We start from the raw sequence: 20,514 nt of genomic DNA on the forward strand, positions 1-20,514 counted from the left end.
TGCCTATGGCCTGTTGAAACTTGAATCATCCTTTTCCTGCTGAAAACAAGCTCTGGATGGTGCAGCACTGATTGTAAAGGGTAGGGCTTGTAATGGAGTTTTGCATTTTCATTTATAGCCCAGTCCCAGTGCAGCTGGTTTGTGAGGAGGAGGGGGGGGGGGCGGTTTCTAGCGTGTTAGTGACAGGTCTTTTAGCTTGTATGGTGGTATTTTGGTTGTAGCATGTGGGCCCTGGCTGGATTAAGGGTCCTACTCGGCATAAGCCTTGAAACTCCTTTCCGTAAGGGTCTTAGATCTCAAGTTGCTCCAGGGCTAAGTCTGATGAACAGTTGCTCTTACATGAAGTTCACTTGGTAAATAAAGAGGTAGTTACAAGTTCTTAGTCAAATTTTTACTTACAGGAGTTGTTGCCATAACAAAACCCAGCAAAGCAATGCACTCTTACTCCTGCTGGTAGCCTTGGAGTGGCACATCGGATAGGCCACTATCATTTCCTTTCTTTTTTTGTTCCCTAAAAAAGAGTCTCTGCAGCATCAGGTGAGGAGCAGCAGCAGCCCTACGGCCACCAGGCTGCAGGAACAGAGTGGGCTTCAGCAAACTGGACTCTGGATGGGGTGAGCCAACAGGTTTTCTCCATGCAAAATCATTGGACCAGTCCTCACGGGGACTCTCCCCTTTCTACACCCTTTGGATTTTGTTCCTAACTTTTAAAAGTGAGGGGGAAGAGGAAGAAAGGAGAGGCAGCCGAAAGTGCTGTTCCCCTCCCTTTTCCCAAAAGTCATCTGATTTCCCGAAAATCCCTAATACAGACCATATCTGCGCAGCCTGAGCCAACAGGATTGTGCAACTTGTTCTGGAAATTGCCCTCCCTGCCGGGAGCCGTCCAGGCGAGCGTCCCTGCCGGGCCGGGGTCTGGGAGCGGCGGCCGCCCGCAGAGGGAGCTGCGGGGCTGCGGACCGGAGCGCGGCCAGCCTCAGCCCGGGGCGCGGCGGGGGGAGAAAAAGAGAAAGAAAGAGAAGGGAAGAGAGGAGGCAAGCAGACACGAACTAGGGAGAGAAGGTAAATATTGCAAGCGTTAGAAATGAGACAGGAAGATATTTCTGAGCGGCGCAGTCTGACAGCTGGAAGAGTCAGGACAAGCCGCTCCCCAGCCCTGTAATTCTGGAGGTGCTGGGAAGGTAATTCTGGAGGTGCTGGGAAGAGCGGACTGGGTGCCCCGGGCGGGAGGTGCCTCAGCACGGTGTTTGGAGACACCGATGGTCCGAAGGGGGGGAACCCGAGTGCCAGGAGCACCAAGGTGGAGATCACCTCTTCGTTTTGTCAGTGTGGACCTAGCATCCCTTCTTGATGCTTGGGGTTGCCTATGCAAGAGGGAACAGGGATATAAACATGCTTTTGAGGCAAAATATTGATGTGTCCTCCACAAGCTGAGGCCTGGGGTCTTTGACCTGCCCAGCAGACACACAGAAGCACAGGCGACATTAATCAATCATGCTGTTTTTTGTCTCAGACCATAAGTCCAAAGTCCAATTGGTGAAAGTTTTCAGAAAGGAAGATCTGCTTTTTCCAGATGTGGTGAGTTATTGAATCTCCAACGGGAACTCAGGTTTAGTAATGATTTCATGTTATAAATTAGGTGTTTTTCCTGTAGTACTGTACTGATTCTCAAATCTGAATGTATCTATAGCCCAAGCAGCCTTCAGAACAAGGCAGTGAAGTAGGGAATAGCACTTAAGACCCTTGTCTTCAACTCCTGCAGCACTACCAGCTCTTAGAGAGCTGGAGAGGAGTGGAGGGCAAGACTGAGGTTGTACTCTTTCTGTGTGAAAGGGAGAAAGATAAGCTCCAGACAGCTACAGCATTGCTCATTAGAATGCTAAAGCCGGCAGCTGCGTGCAGCCCAGGGCTGGTGTTTCCACTGACGGTGTGCTCAGGCGGGCAGAGCAGGCTGCTGCCATGGCGTCTTCCTTCCTCTTTTCCCAGGTACCTTGTCTTCCTCTGCCTCCCAACCTGGGCTGATGCAGCCTCCATGTACGGTGAGATCTTGTCACCCAATTATCCTCAGGTGTATCCTAATGATGTGCAGGAATCCTGGGAAATCCAGGTCCCTCTGGGATTCGGCATTCGCCTTTATTTCACACATATGGATCTCGAACCATCGCAGAACTGTGAATATGACTTTGTAAAGGTACTGTCCTTGTCCTCAAGTGAGAAAAAGACAAGAAGGCGGGTTAGAGCACAGAACATCAAAGCTGTGTACAAAGCTCAGGACTGGAAGAGGAGATAGACACTTTCTTGCTTTTCTGAGCTCCAGGAAGCCCAAATGACTGCATGCGTCTGCACCAGTGGTCACTAAATTGATCTGAGTTTGCCCCGTAACCACGCGAGCATTGTCTGCCAACTGAGTGCCCCATCTATGCCTGCTCCCCATGTCTCGCCTATACCCATAGGGAAAGCCTTCTCAGCCTTCACCGACACCTCCCTGTTGCAAGGCCAATGAATAAAGGCCATTTCCTTAGGGCATTGCTTTTCTGTCCCTGAAATTGTTCAGAATTAATCCGTGAGTGGACATAGGTGATTTAATGCAATCAGAAACTGATTGGAAATGATGAAGGTTAAAAACAATCAAGAGATCTGCATGTGGTAGCAGGCACTCCCGTGAAGTGCTGTGCTGCATTGCACCGCAGTTTTCTATGATCTGTGAACCACAGACTTCTTAAAATGTAGAGGCCCACTAGCTCTGCTCCACGTTGTCCCACAGGGCACAAAAGATCGGGTGTTTCCACACAAACAGACAGAAGCAACACCACCCTCTCCCGCAATAGCTCAGTGTGAAAAGGGGCTGTGCGAGCCGGTGCAGTGCCAGAAGGGGACCTTGGAGAAGAACCAAGGTGGGATGGTAGGGTAGATGTGCTCTGCTGGAGCTGCCATAACACGTGGCCTTTTGCAACAAACTGATGAACCTGTCAGACCCTCAGTGATGGGTTTTGCCGTTTTGAACCATGCTGTTGATTTTTTTTGTACAAGTGGGCAGGGAAGGATGTTAACAGAGCACTTTCTGGATTAATTTGTATCTGAGAAATTAAGACAGCTACTTCACAGCTAGGAAGTCTGTAGGAGGGAACGCTCCTCAAGTGTCTTACAAATGTCACAAAACTGGTTGTCTGGGGGCTCCGTTCAGCTACACCTTAGCTGGCTGTCTTCTGCTCTTGGCCAGCTGGGCAGAAGCCTGGGTCTGTCCTGCTAGCGTGTGACATAGCTGCACCCGGGGAGATCTGCCCAAGCATTGTGAGAAATGCGTGCAATTTAGGAGCCTTTGGCTAGCCACCTATTACTTGAAAGACTCAAGTTGTTGGTAATTACGCACCTTCCAGTAATGACGTAAGACCACTCTGCATTGTTCTGCAGATCCTGTCTGGTGACGAAGTTGAAGGTGTGCTTTGTGGGCGGAAGAAACCTCGTACCCCTGGCTCTTCGATTGTGGAGGAATTTCATGTCCCTTACAACACACTCACCATGCGCTTCCAATCAGACTTTTCCAACGAGGAGCGTTTCACTGGTTTTGCAGCCTACTACGTTGCAGTGGGTAAGGTTAAACCAGCCTCCTCTGAATCTTTGTAGTGTCCAGGCTAGGTGAGGAGGAAAGCTGACAGAAGGGTTTGCCTTACAAGAATGTCTGATTTAAAAGGGATCCCAGCAGACAGGACTGCTTTCCAATACAGCCAGTATAAATGCTGTCTTAGAGATGCCTTTTCCTTGTTGTCCACCAGTGCTTGCTTCACTTTCTCACCTTCCTCCTGCCCCTAGAGCCTTCTCCTAATCTTGGCTGATTCATCTTTTCATGCTTGCAGACTTGGATGAGTGCACGGATTTTGTGGAGGAACCTTGCAGTCATTACTGTAATAATTATATTGGAGGTTACTTCTGTACCTGTCCACCGGATTATTTCCTCTATGAGGATGAGAAAACATGTGGAGGTAAGAGATCTACATTAGCTGTGCTCAACAGTAAGAGCTAATTTAGGCCAAGTGAGATACTGTGCACGGAAGACCTGCTCTATCAACCTTCTCAGCCAGTTGTGGCAGGTATATTTGGGGGAAAAACTGTCCCAGTGCAAATCTGAACTGGCAGTAGGCCTGATTTGGGGAATTTCTACTAACATATTCTTAACATTATTTTTTGTTTAAGAAACTACTAAATGAGGTTCTTTAAAGACTGTGATGGAGACCCTTCTTAGCGTACTGCTGTGAGTCTTTTAATCTCTGACAAAACAGGGCAGTTCAATCAAGAGACAAAAATGGCCCAGGGGCTGCTTGGCTTGAATCAAAAAATGGCAAAGTCACAGATGGTGCATGTTGAAAGGAGTGTCGTATGAGGACCCGGGCGTGAGGGAAGGGGGCTTGAATCACAGGTGGAAGGTAAAAGGAAAGGCCACTAGAAGTTCAGGTCCCTGGGTGATTGGATAGAGATCAGCCCTGGCTTCAGTTCCTTGGGGAGATGCCATGTCAATGGCATGGTTAGTGCAGGTGTCTGAGGAGACTGTGGTGGAAGAGGGAAAGCCTGTGGGCTTCATACCATTTCCCTTCTGAATCCTACCTGTGTTCCTTCCTTAATCCCAGTGAACTGCAGCGGGAATGTCTTCACGGAGCCATCAGGGGAGATTGCCAGCCCCAACTACCCCAACCAGTACCCAGAGAACTCGCGGTGCGAGTACCGGGTGGCTCTGAGGCCGGGCTACTTCGTGGCGTTGACCATACATAGTGGGGACTTCGACCTGGAACCAGCCGACCCCACAGGGAGTTGCCACGACAGCTTGACAGTAGGTGTGGGGCTTGGGGAGGGAGTCGGGATGCTCTGGATCTCCCCTCAGTCTTCTCATATTCAGAAGACACTCTGACCGCTTCATGTTCTTTCTAACCACGTTGCCTTTTGAAGTTCTTGGGAATACATTTGAATATGTATATATTGAATATATATTTGACTCACTCTCACTGAATACATTTGATATTTCTCATTTCTTCTGGTTTGTTATTTTCCCAGTTTGTCTCTGGAAAGCAGCGTTTTGGTCCCTATTGTGGCAGCAAATTCTCAGGTCCTCCTGAAATCAAAACTAGGAGCAACGTTCTTGACATAATCTTCCAGACAGACCACAAAACACAGCACAAAGGCTGGAAAATACGCTACTATGAGGATTGTGAGTAAATACTTGGGAAAACGTTCCCTCTGGTGCTGAGTTAAGGAGAAGGTTTGTCCCGGGTCAGATTCATGGTACAAGAGCAGGTTGACTTGTTGACACCAGCTGGTTTTGAGTAAACAGAGATGCCCGTTTACGTATTCCAGAGGGAAAGTAATCACTGGGGAGAAAGAATTTGGGAGCTGGAAGGAGAGCAAATCTTGAAGCAGTTAATCACTGAATTCCACCTATCTCTTCAAAGCCATAACCTGTCCCCCGAGCATCATTCCGAACTCTGTTCTTGAGCCGCGGAAGGACAAGTACGTCTTCAAGGACAGTGTGAAGGTGACCTGCGTGGAAGGCTATGAAATTGTGAGGGTAAGTTACATAAACCAGCATATATCCCCTGTGGCCCCCTCAGCAGCCTCCTGATGCCATTTCACATCAGGTGCCCTGAGCACCTGTGGGGACTCAGAAGTTTTCACCACAGCTGTAGTAAGTGGAAACTTCTTCCAGCCACGGGAGCGTTCTGAGGACCCTCCGCTGGAGTGCCTGTGTCAGACACATTTCATGGCCAGTGGCTCACATAGATCCCGTGTTCTTTTCCCTAGCAACGAGACAGCGTCGTGACTTTTCACTCCAGCTGTCAGGAAAATGGTGAATGGAGCAACTCCCATCTCCGCTGTGTTCGTAAGTGACCTGTCTCTGTACTGTGGGAAGCAGACTGGAAGCAGAGCCTTTAGGCTCTAGATCCACTGTATCTCCAGACAAGGAGAACGCTGAAGGACTGGGATGTGAGCAGGCTGAAAGGACAGAGGATGTGAGCACTGATGACCATACAGGGACCAGAGTAGCTGAGTGGTTCCTCCTCACACAATAATCATATTGTTAGGTGAGAATGCCTCTTTGATTATATTTCATTGGTTTTGTTTCTTCTCTACAGCTGTCAACTGCGGTGATCCCACTCCTATTGACAATGCCCAAGCCGTGTACGTCTCCGAGCTTCACGAGCCTCTGTACAAAGCTGCTTTCCGGTATCAGTGTGATGCTCCTTACTATACCCTAAAAGACAAGGAGGATGGTGAGCATTGCCTCTGCTACACAGACATGCTTCTTTGAGCAAAGGCCTGAGAAATGGTGCTGGCATCATCATGGGGCTGGGATTATATTCCATCATGTCAAGACTGGGAAAAAAAACTCGTATTGGTGTGGGGTGGCAGGCAGTTGATTTGCGTTGCCTTTGTGTTTAATACACTCTAATAATGTCAGCACTTGGGCTGTTGACCTAAATGCATTAGCAAGTCCTCTCTCCGTTTGCCTGGTGTGTGAACCATAGAGACTTTTGTCACATCTAGTGCACAGTTCCGCTGGAGAAGTAAAGGACTCAAGAAATCTGTTAGATGAGGTCCCTCCAAAACAGGGGCAGAAGCGTCCTTGTGGGGTTGTGTACTTGGAGGGAGATCTCAGCAATGTTTACCAAGCTGTGCTTGCTCTGGGAATGAGAAGGTTAATACATCATCTTATACAGTAATGCTGCTTACCCCCCTCTTCATCCTGGTTGTATCCTTATGGCACTCTTTTTTTCTTGTGTTTTCCAAGCGGTGTATCAGTGCTCAGCCAGTGGAGAATGGGTCAACGAAGACATGGGAACAAAGCTACCAAAATGTGTCCCAGGTACTACCAAAAACTGTGTACATGTACACGCGGCATATAAAGACCACTGCTTCTTTCACCTCTCTGTTTTTAAATATTTAAGCCTGAAAGTGCAGTTGATCCATCCTATGTTGTTTGAATCACATTGGACAGGGTATTTCTAAAAGCTGGGGGCCCCAAAGGAGGGTCAGATGAGGCAGCAGAAAAGAAACTGGAAACAAAAGTGGGCAACGTAATAAGACAGCTGGTATGACAGGACCTCTTCAAGTACTGCTGTGTGTTTCCACACCAGGTTCCCCACCTTCAAGTGTGTGCATTCTCAAGTTGTTCAGTGCTTTAGATCTCTGTCTGCATCACAGGTAGCAAAAAGACTGACAGGTCAAAAGAGGCCTCTGGCAATGATGGACCTCTCTGTCTTGAGTCCCTCCCAAACTGCACTGAGAGATGTAGCTTCTCATCAGACCTCTGCTGTGGGCAGTGCTCAGCTGCCCGCTGGGCACTACAGACGCAGCACTACAGGGAAAGGTCTTTCACTGCTCACTGGAAGTCACAGCCTAAACCCTTATGGTTTAATGTGTCCTTCAGCTACACTTACTATGTCTGAAGGCTCAAGCAAGATCCCTGTCAAGGACCTTCGCACCCTCTCTTTGTGGTTTTGGGGGACACTGAGGAGGGAAGCTAGTAGGCACTGCTCCTGCTCCTGACTGCTGGTAGTTATGGCTGGGTCTTAACTTCCAGCTGAAAGAGAGAATTTTAGATCCTATGTATTCTGCACGCTGTCCACCTTACCCTCTTTGAAGAGGCATCGTGCTTAGGGCTAATCGTAATGATGCCTATTCATTACTCCAAACCCCCAAACCATCGTGGGCAAAGCACAAGACACAGCTGAAGGTGACAGAGCCTCTGAAGGGCCAGCTCAGCTGACTGCTCGGACTGTGCAAGTGCACAGTGCAAAAGGCAAATTGTGGGATACAGCTCAGAATTTACTGCCTGGGAGGCAGGACATGAATGCAAGAACATGAAGCCAGACTCTTCTCGACAGGACGCAGCAGCAAAAGACAGTGACAGGCAATGGGCAGAAACAAAATTCTGGCTACATTTAAGGAAAAATATCCCATTCCCCCACCCACCCCAGCACTGGAACTGGTGTCCAGAGAGGCTAGCTAATCACCACCCTTGGAGATGGTCAGAAGTCAGGTGTGAAAGCTTCTGAGCAACCTGGGCAGAGCAGGGGAAGGGCAGTTAGGGACGAGCAGGTGGAGCTGGAGCCATCGAGAGGTACCTTCCAGCCTAAATCTTTCTATGACTACCTACTGGCTATAGTTCCTTAATCTGTGACTCTGTGACTAAGGGCTCAATGTAAACAAGGCAATGTGATAAGAAATTGATTTCCTAGCTACAGCAGAACGGCCAGCTGCATTTATGCCCTTAGTGCCCACATTCTGCAAAACATTACAGAACACCTTGGCCAAAGAGCAGGGAGCATCTCTGCACAGAGATAGACCCACAGACAAGATCTCCATTGACCCACTGCTTAAGATTTTACATTCTAAAAGAATAGAGAGAAAAAATGGTAAAACAACGGTTAAAACAACACATAACCTCACACTATCTGGAGTTCACAAAAAAAAAGATAAATTTTTAAAGACCAGCATCGTGTTTCTAAGAACTTAAATATTTTTTCCAAAGACAATCACTTCACCTACAGGCTATAATTCAGCAAAGGAAAAATGCTAACTAGAATGCAGTTAAATTGTGAAAATTGACATACCCAGCACTGGCGGGGTGACAACCCCTTTCCAGAACAAGAATTTGAAAATGAGTATTTTTAGCCTAAATCGAACGTTGGTAGTAGTTTTGCTCGAATTTTCTTTAATTTCTCTCTAAATAATAGTTGCAAATTCTATGACATGGAATATAAACATTGGTTACTCAGAATCAAAAATGATTTAGCAGGCGCAGGAGGGACGGGTATGGGCTTTTTAGCAGTACCAAAGAACCCCTGGTTTGCAACTCGGCAGGTTGGTACCAGAGAGCCCCTGTTTGTAACTGCGAATTATCCCATCTGGTTCCTCTTTTTTTTCTTTTCTTTCCAGTGTGTGGGGTGCCTAGCAATCCCATTAAGGAGAAAGCAAAGATCATTGGAGGCACCCTTGCAGAAAAGGGCAACTTTCCCTGGCAGGTGTATTTCAATTACCCAAGAGGAGGCGGTGTGTTAATCTCTGAGCGATGGGTAATGACTGCAGCTCATGTGCTGGAGGGGTACGACAGGCCCGACATGTACGCCGGGGCAATCAATATCGCTGGAGAATCTCTGCGCCGGGAGGGCCAGCGGCTGATCGCAGAGGCCTCATTCATCCACCCGGGCTGGAAGAATCAGCCCACTGACACCAGGACCGATTTTGATAATGATATTGCGCTACTGAAGCTGAGGGATCCTGTGAGGATGGGCCCAAACATCTCGCCCCTCTGCCTTCCTGGTAAATCACCCGAGTACGAGCTGGAGGAGGGGACGCTGGGCTACATTGCTGGCTGGGGCCAGAGGGAGAAGGGAAGGCTGCCCATCTATCTGTGGAAGGCACTGATTCCCGTGGTGGGCATGGATAAGTGCCGATCTGTGAAACCAGAGGGCTCTGCCGATTCCAGTGCGTACCGATTCACCGACAATATGATCTGTGCTGGTGGGGGCAAGGACAGCTGCAAGGGGGACAGTGGCGGAGCCTACGCTATCCAAGATCCTCTTGATGACAGACGGTACTATGTGGCCGGGCTAATCTCCTGGGGACCACGTTGTGGTACCTTTGGTCTTTACACTAAGGTAGTGCGTTATTTGGACTGGATTGCAGAGACAATGAGCCAGCATGAGGATGAATAAACTTGGCAGGATTAGCTCTTTCTCCTTTCAGAGCGGTCACCCTTCCTGAACACGATGGTTACGTGCTCAGGCTGGCTGTGGTCCTGCTCACTCGGTGGATGGAACGCATTGTGTCTGTGCTGAGTGCAGGCTCCTTCCGCTTCTTCCCATATTTTTCTATCCCATTATTTCCCACCTGGAGAAGACCTAGCAATGCCCCACCTGACAGGGAGATTTCAATGAAAATAAGAGAGAATAATTGTTGGTTCCCAGGGTAGGTTCAGAGCCTGGGTTTGGATTTATGTGTTTCCTGTATTGTTCAGAATCTCTAACAGCATTAAAGAATGTCCAAATTGCCTTTTGTGCAATGTGCTGCTGTGTATGTGCTACCTTTCTTCTTCTCGGTCCAGACCTAGTTCTCCCTGAAACTCCCTCAACCAAGGGTCTAATCACATTTTGATTCACTACGCTGCCAGTTTTTGTCAAGCTGTAACTTGTTCTACCTAAATCTTCATGAAGCTGTTCTGAAACGATTGCATCTCATTGACCAACCGTGACCAGCAATGAGGATTTCTGGCTTCTGAGTCAAGCTGAGCAGAAGAGACATCTTCAAAATCCTTTCATTCCCCTGTCCTCAGGGCTTTATTTTCCAAACTTTATTGTGTTAGATAAGAAATAAATCTTGCTTGATTTAGGCAAGGTAGCGTTGTGAAAGAAGATTACCTGATATGTGTTAGTGGTGTCTCCTGCTCCAGAAAGTCCTGGATCAGCTGTCCTTCCGCTGAGGTGGTCAGTGAACTGGCGCAGGTGGCATATGGTGAGAGACGGAGGAAGCTGGGTTTGTTCAGCTGGAAAAGGAGGAAGCCAAGATGGGGATCTAGCTGCTGTCAGACACCTAAAGGAGGGCTGGGGAGTACACAGGGCAAGGCTCTGGTGACAGGACAAAAGGCAGCAGACGTGAATTGCAATCGTGGAATTTTCAGTTGGGATTTTTCCCAGGGTGGGGGTCAAAACTGGAACAAGTACCATAACACTGTGGGATCTCTGTCCCTGGGAATCTTCATAACTTGCCCAGACAAGGCCCTGAAGCTCTGAAGTACTGCTGTCAGCAGTGCGTTGGACTAGAGACCTCCTCTTCCAGCCAAAGTTTTTCTGAGAGTCGGGGAAATGGTGAGGAGGAGGAGGTGTGCAGCTCTTGGGAGATTCCACAGATTCCCACACTCAGTGTGAGCACCTTCAGGTTTGAGTAACCAGCAAAAGGTTATTTTGTCATTGGGCTGGTAACCAAGGATCTTACACCACATTCCTGAGGAACTGGACCCACAGGACACTGAATGCTTTTTACTTTTATATCTGTATGTGTCAAGCTTGAATCTTGTATGAAGTTTTATAGTCATCCCTTCTTGTGGCTAAGTAGGTGGACTCATCCCAGCTTTCCTGGCATCCTCATGGAGCGCCAAAGGCAGGTGTCCAGCCCTGGTATCCAGTCCCGGCTGCAAATTTAGCTCGTGTCCCTCTTGGGCAAAGAGGTGACTGCATACTGGCAAAGAAACAACGATGCAGTGGTGCCAGGGTGACAATTTTTTATAGCTTCACAGTATGTATTAGAATTTTACAAATTATACAGACAAAGCCAAGCATCTGGGGTAATCATGAGCGAAAGCCACTAGAAGTCTTACAGCCTGCTGTGTCTGGCTATTAGGAAGCTTCTGCCTTGGCTATGTGATGGATACTTCAGCAGTAGGAACAGCTCAACAAGGTATGATTTGGGGAAAATTAATCCATTTTAAGTTCTGAAAAGTGACCTTCAAACTAAGGTAAGACATTTCCTCAACTCCTCTGCCCACAAAGCCACTCAAGCAAGCAGCATCGTGTGATTACTCACCAACCTGCTGATGAACTCCAGTCTTTCTCAAAAGCAAGGGAAGGCAAACTGCTGAAATCAATTCAGGACAGCCGAGGAGAAGAGAAACAGAAATGTGGCCCAATGGTCGAAGAGCAGGAGACAGGAAAGCAACTCACTTAGCTGGGATTGCTGTTCCTAGGGGGGTCACAGGTTCCACTGGGGTTTTGAGGCAAATCATCTGTTCTCCATGCCTCGGTTTCCTGAAGTTTCCTAGTCTCCTGCAAAGTAGGAGATCCTTTAAGATGCCTTCTCTGTAATTTTTCTCAATTTTTACAAGGACTGAAGAGTTGGGTATTTTTCTGTCCTTGTCACCTGTACTCACTGAACATCTCAGAAATTCCCTGTTCTTCACCTGGAATACTCCCCCAGCTGCATATTCTGCAACCTCCCTTCCCTCCCCCAGACCAGGTTTTATCCATTGCTCCTGTACAACTGGGCACCTTGTTTTACCATGCTCCTGTTGCCTCTCCTGCTCTTCTCTTGCCCACACAAATGGGAAAGATCAACAGAATTCCAACCCTGGAGATCATGGGTGAACTTGTATCAGATGTGCAATTTCGCAGCTCGCTCCCCAGGATATGTTATCTCAAAAGCAAATGAGACATACTGACACCTGAGGAGATCCACAGCTGGATCTCACAGAAAACAGTGCGAGAAGGCAGCTATGACCTTGCCCCCCCGAGTTCCTGCCAGGCCGTCGCAGACCTCAGTTCTCTCAATGACTCATAAGAAAAAGGCAGGCTGTTCTGCAGCAGCAAAACTAGTCAAGAACTCCAGAGAATACCCACAACACAAGAGGTGTCACCTTCTCTCTGAGTTGGCATCATTTCAGAGCTGCTGTCCTGCAGTCAGGGCCTTATTTTGTAGAGTATAAAAAAATTCATCCCCAAATTCTGATCAGTAACAGTTCCTGGGCTCTTTTCTCCATGAGACTGGTTGTCGTCTTCCCTGTCTTTTGAATGTGACATCACACAGACAACTTATTTTTGCCTCCGTTGAAGCCACCTGGAGTCTCAGACCAGGTAATCTAATGGTAGTTTTGTGACAGGTAACTAAATGCCACGTGCCGTTAAAGAACTGGAAATGTTTTAGTGGCAGGTAAAGCAATCCCTGTATAAACTCCATAGGTTACTTTCAGTGATGGGGAATGTTTACTAGTTGCTAAAAGCAAAGACAGAAAACCACAGCACACCTGGTTTCTCCAGCAATGATTTTAATATTTGTAGAATCTCACTGATGCCAATGGGCATATGTATGCTGTACTCGGCACAAAGAACCACATCCTTCAGGAAAGTCTGCTGCCCTGCAGCCCTCCCACACCACAGAGTACAGCAGTAGATTGCAGCAGTCTGATGGTATCGTGAGCGCTTCAAACAAGAATAGGTTTGCTGTCCTGAGATTTCATGATATTATTAAGGCTTCATCCAGTAATAAGATCTGGAAGAACGAGAGCGTCCTCAGAGGCATCCCACAGGCCGCCAGTGGTACAACAGCTTTGGTAAGTTTTGATGGTGCCACCAAAAATTTATCAAACAGTGTGGTGGCTTTCAGACATAGTCTGTGTGTTTGGAAAGCTTTTGGTACATCATCCAAAGCTTTAGATACGATTTTCTGTGTCTGGAAATTTACATGTTGTTGGTGATTCTTCAGCTAGCAGGAGAGAGCAGTGTCTAGAGCCTGTCCTCCCCTGCTATCCCTTTGATCCAGTCCAAGTAGTTGAGGATCTTGGTGTAGAAGCCATAACCTTCAGCACAGCCGATACCCCAAGAAACAATACCAGTAGCCACCCAGCGACCACTTTCTGCATCTAGCACCGTGTAGACACTCCCACTGTCCCCCTGGCAGGTGTCTCGCTTGTCTCTGAGGAAGCCAGCACAGAACATGTTCTCAGAGAAAACCATAGGTACATGTCCCTTCTTACTGTCCAGCCACCTCTGACACTCCTCTCGAGCAACAGCTGGCAGGCTCACATACTTCAAATGATTTGAAATGAAATTTTTTTCCACACCAAACCCGCTCACGTAGCCCATGTGCCCATCCACGTAGAACGTGGTGTTGGTGGTATCTGGGAGACAGATGGGCAGTACGGTAGGGCCCAGGGTCACTGGGTGTTTCAGCTCCAGCAGGGCTATGTCCCCATTGAAGTTGTACTCATCACTGGGGTTGTAATCTGGATGGATAAAGATCCTACGTACAGGGTGGTTACCCATCTTGTGGAGCTCTTCTACCTTGTTGTGGCCGAGGAAAATGTTAGCCTCCTCTGACAGCTGCTCCAGGCTGACATTGCTCCCCCCAGCCCCTTTGGGGAAGATGGTGTGGGCGGCAGTCAGGATCCAGCGGTCGCCCAGGAGCGCGCCACCCCCTCGCCCATGGATGCCAGTCAAAGCCTGCCAAGGGAAGTTGCCTCTCCTTGCCGACTTGCCACCCAAGATCCGCTGGACTTCAGTAACAGGGTTGACCGGCTTCCCGCACACTGTGAAGAAACGCAAGGAGATGATGACACCCTCCGTTGCCCTGGCTTGTCTCTCTCCTTCCTACCACCACGGTTTGATTTCACCTTATTTTTGCCTTCCTGGATAGATTTCCCTGTCCTCCCTCACTGACACCATTGTCCTCATTCCCTTCCCTGCATTTTGTCCTGGCTTTGTGCTGACTGTAAGCATGGACCAGTAAGCACCAAAGTCAGAGTTTTTTACTGACCTGGCAAACAGGCAGGAATCTTCATCTGGCCATCTCGATCCACCCAGGTTCCCTCAGGAGAGCAGGTGAATGTGTCTGTAGGATGAGAAGGAAGTGAATGAGACCCAGGCCTCCAGGGATGGGGTGGGAAGAAAGAATAGGATAGGATAGGACAGGACAGCACAGAAGAACAGAACACAACAGAATATTTTCAAGGGGTTCCTCTTTCCAAGCTATCCCACATGTTGCTCTCAGTCCTTCCATCCCAAAACAGCCTCTCCCAGGAAAAGCCACCGGGGGTATAGTCTGGAACATCTCCATCTGGGGTAGCATGTGCATCTCAGAGCACCTCAGCTCCAGGGGAGCAGTAAAGCTCAGGCATTGCTTCCCTAGAAGAAAAACCTGAAGAGTTATCTGAGTGAAGCAAAGACTTCACATGCTTACAGAGCTCTTATTAGCCCAAAGAAGGGAGAGAAGAAGTAAGGACGTGGATTTTAAATCCAAGGTTTTGGTCTCTGTAGTTTGCAGAGAGTTGGACAAGGTGGTTTGTTCCAGAAACAGAAAAAAAGATGAGACCATTACTGTACGTGTTCAGTATCTATTTCGGAGGCTACACTGCAGGTCAGCGAAGTTGCCTGTCACCTCTCAGCAGAGACTCTCCTACCTCCAGCATTCCCACTTTTCATAGAAAGTTTGTGCTGGTGACTAAAAATAATTGAGATACAATTTGTCTTACACTGTAGCAAATGCTTCCAATAAAGGGTTTGCTGTTCTCTTTCAAAATTGCCTAAATCATGATGACTCACCACCGGAATGTGGCTGGTACTGATATTTACTTGCTCCTGACTTTTTTCTGTTGAGGTTCAGCTCTGACTCTTTATGAAGGAGTTAAACTCAGGTACAAGAATAATCAAATTCAACGTTACTACCAACTTAAAGAACTCCTTAGCTGTTTGCTCCTGGACCCAGGGAGCGTCTCACCCCTCTCAGGCATGCTGCACAACTCTACGCCCATGCTGGCAACCATGTCAAGAACTGACTCAGCTTAAAAATCTACATTTTTTTCTCTGGAGTCTAAATGAGCAGCCAAGGCAAGGAATTCATAAACTCCTTATGCTGTTCCCGTAACCAAAGCTCCTGTGCCATCAAATCATGTTCCAGGTGCAAAAGGAAGGCATGTGAATGGGTTTGAATGTTGCCTTAATTTTTCTGACCTGCTGCATGAAAACAGGTTTTTCTGTCTGTGTGTTATTTAGCCCTTAGACGTCTCTGCTGCTGAACAATATTCCAAAAGGTAAACAGCATTACAGTGGAGTGAAATGTGAGTTTGTTTATTTGCATCTGTAGCAACTTGGGCTGGTGTGGTGAGTTTTCAGAGTTTTGGTGATTCCCAGCCACCATGCCTCAAATTTCAGTGAAAGAATGAAATCCACTAGGGAAGAACAAATCATGACTACAGGTGAGAGAATAAGACCTTCTGCAAAAGTTAAGGAGAGTGTGTAGGAGGGGCGTGACGGACTCTGGGAATGAAGCAGAGTTGGGAATAGCTGGGGTGACAAGCCTCAGGAGCTGTGCTGCAGAGCCAAGGAAAGATGGGAGAGCCTCTGCAGGAGGAGAGCATGAGCCCTGAGCCTGGGGAGCAGGGACGACTCTAACTGGGAATCTGGGACAGCTTTTTGCACAGGGATTTCAATGCCCACGTGGGGTTAGGACTCACCGCCACCTGTTCTGGTGACAATGCGATAATATGGCTCATTGCATCGGTATGTGATCACCGACTGGTAGGTGTTGTCTGCAGGCTTGTTGACATAGCTGAATGCCCCGTTGCTCAGGGGTGTAGGGTCGCCACAGTTCACAACTACAAAAACAACAAAAAAAAAGCAGAAGAAAAGCGAGATGAGCCAAAGCCAGCCTTACTGCCTGCAGGGTTAGGGGCAGCTGCGACTGTGCCCGTGGTGGGAAGGACCAGTCAGTACAGCAGGCAGAGAGACCTTGTTCCAAAATGGATCCCTGACTGGGATCTTTTGCTTTTAGGTCTTACAACTTTATAGCAAATTTTTAGTGATATTTTATGCATTTCTGTAAGGGAGGAGAAATGGTTAAGCTTTTGCAAGTGGAAAAACGTCATGAAAGTCAACAGTGGACCTCCACAAGTCCTTCCAACCAGCAGATCCATGATTCTATGGCCACAGCCAAACTGACTCATAGATACTGAGGTCCCCATGTTCCCGGAGGGGGAAAGCCACAGCAGGGGCCATAATCCCTCTTCTCAGCTCACTCACTTTCACAGTGGGGCATGGACTGGTGCCATGTTCCATCTGCCTGGCAGACAGCCGTAAAGGACAGCAGCTTTCGGTGCCCCTGTGGGGGAGAGAAAACCACCTCTGTTGGTTGTACAGAGCCTTACATTCCCTCCCCCACATCAAAATATTGTTCTGTCTGCCCTTCTGTTCGCTGCTGTCCAACAGGTGCCCCTCTGCAGTCTGTTCCAGCTGCTGCCCTCTCCCTTTGCTGCCTTCCCTCTGTCCTGTGCTTGCCACAGGCTACAGACCCTTCCCAGCAGGCACAGGCAGCAGCAGCCAGCAACCACAGCACCGCGGCGAGTCTGGGGTGCTACCCAGTCCTGGCAACAGGATAGCAAGGGGGGCAGATGCATCTCCTTCACATCCAATTTCACATCCTTCCAAAGAGACAGTCTTGTTTACCAGTGTTTCTTGGGATCTTTGTCTCTCATCTTCTACCAAGGCTTTGTGAGACAGTAACTACATAAGGAAGGGAGCTGGGAAGGGAGAAACCACTGGAAGAAAGCCGACAGGAGCAAGGAAGAAACAGCAGTTGCAAGAGGTTGCCATGAGCGAAATCTCCGAAGACAGTTTTGCTGACAGGTGAGAGGCTTACACAGGCTGAAGAGCAGCCAGAGCATGGCTGTAGGGAGCAGAGAAGGGGTCTCACCTCCACCAGGTTATACCCGGTCTTGCAGCTGACGATGAAATAGTCCTGAAATTGATACACAGGCTGAAGGTCCCTGATGATGGTGAACTGATCCTGTGGGACAGGCTGCGGGCACCGTATTTCTGTTAGAGAATGGGACAAAGTAAGTTGGCATTAACCAATGGCGTAGATCGGCTGTAGCAGCCTCTGGGGAAGAAATGGCTTACTCTCCGAGGTGTAGTGGATCTTCCAGCCACGGCTGAACCCCGACTCATCAGTGAGGAAGAGTATGTCCACCTCATTGCTGTTGGTTTCAATGATGCCGGGTGACTCCTTGCCACAGAATTCACCAATCTCTCTCTCACGTGCTTGGATCTGATGAGGAGAACAGGTATCACAGGGACAGAAACACAAATGCCTCTCTGCCCCAGCACCCATATCTCAGTCCAGACCAAGTGCGACAGTGCCTGTGATGGCGAGCAGGGCTGGTGGTCTGACCCACCCTTGCTGACCGATGAGAGCAGGGGGCCGACCGACCACAAGCTCTGTGTCCCCCTTCTCAGGGGAAACAGAGCTATTGACCCCTTCAAATCATGAGATTAAATCAAAGGGAGATAAAACTGGAAGAGGGATGATTTTTTTGGCTTCCCTCAGAGCGGCCTGTGACCCAGAGCCTCTGACCTCAGGACAGCAGTAATTAAGTGCACTGAGGGAGGAAGACAGGGGAAGAGCTCAGTCCTTTGTGCCAGGCACCCTCCTTGTACAGATCCTGTATTTCTCATCCCAGGAGTGGTGTCCCCACAATTCCTGTCTGGATCTGGCAGCGGGGTTGGAAGTGGAGTTTGCCAGTCTCCAGTACCTTGAGCTGGTCATAAGGACAGTGGACTTGCTGGTGGTCATCAATCTCAAAGGGATCCAAGAACTTGAGGATGACAGACAGGCCCTTCTGCAGACGGATGCTGTAGTTACACTGGAGGTCCTCAGGGTAAGGCTGGGGGTACTCCGGGCTGCTCAGGTACCCAGCTGCCTCTGTGAACAACTGGCTGCTGCACTCCACTGGCGCAAAGGAAGAAAGCAGAGGTCACGTTGTGGAGCCATGTCTTCTGCGGCCCTGCCGTCTGCTCCCTAAGCCACTTCTCCCACCCTTCCTGGCTGCAGGGCTCCTTCCCTGGAACTCTTTGATCTTTACCAATTTCAGTTTACCTTTGCAGGAGTGGTGGTCACTCTGAAGCTGGTAGCCAGCCCGGCAAGAACAGAAGTAGCCACCCACATAGTTGTGGCAAAAGTGCTGGCACCGAGGCCTTTCTTCTGTCTCAGCAGCGTAGTTAGGGCCACATTCATCAAGATCTGAGGACATATGAGATGCAGGGACAAGGGGAGGAAAGTGTTAAAACTGCCACTCACTGAAAGTACACAGACACCCATGTCCTTGCTTACACCTTCTCTTTATTTGTCTGACAAGAAGAAAAATTGGTTAGAGCCACACAGGTACCTTTTTGCATGCCGAGGGTATTGCCTACTCACCCACAGCTCGGTAATAGGCCAGGAAGCCCCTGTAGGGGATCACCGTGCCGTTTTCTTCGTTGGAGAAATCGGAGTGAAACGCCAGGTGCATCCTGTTCCCCTTAGACACAAACTCCTTCCTTCCTGGGTGATTGCCTGTGGGTGACTCAAGCCGGCCACAGTATCGGCCCAAGTTCCTCTTGTCTGCTTTGATCTGTCAAGGTTAAGGGGAAATCACAGTTGCCCAAGAAGATACCACCTGCCTGTGGACCCCTGTCACTCAGCCATGAGCTGCCAGTACCTGCTCCTCCCATTTCTCTCTTTAACTCCTTCCCTTCCCTTTGTGGGAAGCACGAGAGGAAGCCTGGTGAATGAGGACCCACTGCGTGTGGTGGCCACCAAATTCCAATCTCCAGCCACCCCTCAGCCCCAGTGTTTATGCAGGTACCTTAACATAGTCATAGAAGCAGGACTCAGATGGCTCCAGGTCAAAATACATGAAGGTCAGCTTCACCACATAGCCTTTTGGGACATGGATGTCCCAGACGCTGATGTTATTGTTGGGATACGGCTTGGGATAACCAGGGGATCTGATCTCCCCAAAGAACTTTCCTGGGACTGTACTGGAATTGATGACTCCAAAGAAAAGGAAGGCCCACACGAGCAGAAGAGTGTGCCTGTGAACATGGTAAGTAAACGATGACATTGCACAAAATTAGGTCATCCAAAGTCGGAGGAGACTTCACAGGTGACTTGTGCACTACCTAACGGGAGCCTTGCTGCAGGTCCCCCTTCTGGCTTGGGTGGCCCAGGAGCGAGAAGGACAGCTGACATGGCAGCCAGCAGCACCAGCCAGCTTCCAGCAAGGTGCTGCCACCAGCCAAGGGAGGCATCGATCTGAGGGGGCACAGGCAAGTTCCCTGGTCCCTCAGAGGCTGGGGGTGGGGGTGGGGGGGTGGGGCGCTGCTCCCTCAGAGCGGGGGGGGGGGGCTGCTCCCTCAGAGCCGCGGGGGGGGCTGCTCCCTCTGGCCCTGGGCTGGTGGATCGTTTCTGGACACCGCTAGATCGGAAGCTCTTTGCCCGGTGGGGGCGGTGAGGGTCTGTGGCTCTCAAGCCCAGTTTGCGGAGGAGCCATCCCCCAGTGCCCCCCGGGCAGCCCTGGACCCCGCCATGCCTTGGTTTCTCTCCTCCAAAAGCTGGCACTTATTTTTTTTCTTTCTTTTTCCTCATTCTGCAGATCCCCCCCGGGGAACGGGACTCTCCGTGTTCCTCCAAAACAAGCTCCCTGCCCAGAGCTCACGGAACCACCAGCCGGGGAATTCCCTCTTCCGCAGCCCTGCGTGCCAGCGGAGCTGCACCGCTGCCCCTTCGCCCTGGAGGGGTCCAGCCCACCGCCCCCCCACTCACATGTCCGTGCGCGGCTCCGGCTGCGGGCGGCTGGCGGCGGGGACCGGGGCGGCTCGGCGGGGCTGGGGGGGGACGGGGGCGGGGGAAGCCGGTGGGGGGAGCCGGGAGGGGGACGGGGAGGAGGGGGACAGGGACGGAGTCGGGGGCGGGGGGAGCCGGGGGGGCGGGGGGGAGGAGTCGGGGGAGCGGGGGGGGCGGGGCGGGGCCGGGGGCCGGGGGAGCCGGAGCCGGGAGGGGGCCCGGTGACAGAGGCTGCGGCCGCCCGGGCGCCCGGCACTGCTGCCCCCTGCTGCCGCCGCCCCGCGCCCTGCAGACGCGCTCCGGGAGGCGCTCCCGGGGGTCTCACCCCCGCGCCGGGCAGGGCCCGTCCGTCTCTCCCGGGCGGGGAGGCAGCGGAACGCCCGATGG

At 50.0% G+C, this 20,514-nt stretch overlaps 2 protein-coding genes across 5 annotated transcripts; one reads left to right on the plus strand and one right to left on the minus strand.

Moving 5' to 3' along the window:
- Positions 1-480: 480 nt before the first annotated feature.
- On the plus strand, positions 481-10,043 carry C1S (complement C1s). 4 transcript variants are annotated; one of them, XM_037387770.1, is made up of 12 exons: positions 481-614; positions 1,511-1,575; positions 1,984-2,230; positions 3,409-3,586; positions 3,852-3,977; positions 4,620-4,819; positions 5,041-5,194; positions 5,436-5,551; positions 5,785-5,863; positions 6,117-6,254; positions 6,773-6,847; positions 8,923-10,043. In XM_037387770.1, the coding sequence occupies exons 2-12, from the start codon at positions 1,571-1,573 to the stop codon at positions 9,699-9,701; spliced, it is 2,097 nt and encodes a 698-aa protein (XP_037243667.1). In that variant the 5' UTR covers positions 481-614; positions 1,511-1,570; the 3' UTR covers positions 9,702-10,043. The 4 variants fall into 4 exon arrangements, with proteins under 4 accessions (XP_037243667.1, XP_037243665.1, XP_037243668.1 ...); XM_037387768.1 differs by lacking the exon at positions 481-614 and adding an exon at positions 896-1,059; XM_037387771.1 differs by lacking the exon at positions 481-614 and adding an exon at positions 900-1,059 and having other exon boundaries at positions 1,984-2,036.
- Positions 10,044-12,779: 2,736 nt separating this feature from the next.
- Positions 12,780-20,157, minus strand: C1R (complement C1r). The gene is made up of 11 exons (XM_037387767.1): positions 20,107-20,157; positions 19,148-19,376; positions 18,721-18,913; positions 18,400-18,543; positions 18,056-18,252; positions 17,424-17,571; positions 17,218-17,339; positions 16,548-16,626; positions 15,983-16,123; positions 14,287-14,361; positions 12,780-14,059 (listed from the first exon to the last, which is right to left on the minus strand). Coding segments are annotated over exons 1-11 (2,133 nt in total). The 5' UTR covers positions 20,109-20,157; the 3' UTR covers positions 12,780-13,256.
- Positions 20,158-20,514: the final 357 nt, after the last annotated feature.

This window comes from Falco rusticolus, chromosome 5 (assembly GCF_015220075.1).
Source record: "Falco rusticolus isolate bFalRus1 chromosome 5, bFalRus1.pri, whole genome shotgun sequence".
NCBI lineage: Eukaryota > Metazoa > Chordata > Aves > Falconiformes > Falconidae > Falco > Falco rusticolus.

What these genes read in the sequence shown, in the direction of transcription:
- C1S (XM_037387770.1), top strand. An exon ending in AGCCTACTACGTTGCAGTGG is followed by an intron (nt 3,587 to 3,851) that starts GTAAGGTTAAAC and finishes TCATGCTTGCAG; the next exon opens with ACTTGGATGAGTGCACGGAT. An exon ending in GCTACCAAAATGTGTCCCAG is followed by an intron (nt 6,848 to 8,922) that starts GTACTACCAAAA and finishes TTTTCTTTCCAG; the next exon opens with TGTGTGGGGTGCCTAGCAAT.
- C1R (XM_037387767.1), bottom strand. An exon ending in TGACCACCACTCCTGCAAAG is followed by an intron (nt 18,253 to 18,399) that starts GTAAACTGAAAT and finishes CCTTTGCGCCAG; the next exon opens with TGGAGTGCAGCAGCCAGTTG. An exon ending in GATCCACTACACCTCGGAGA is followed by an intron (nt 17,340 to 17,423) that starts GTAAGCCATTTC and finishes ATTCTCTAACAG; the next exon opens with AAATACGGTGCCCGCAGCCT.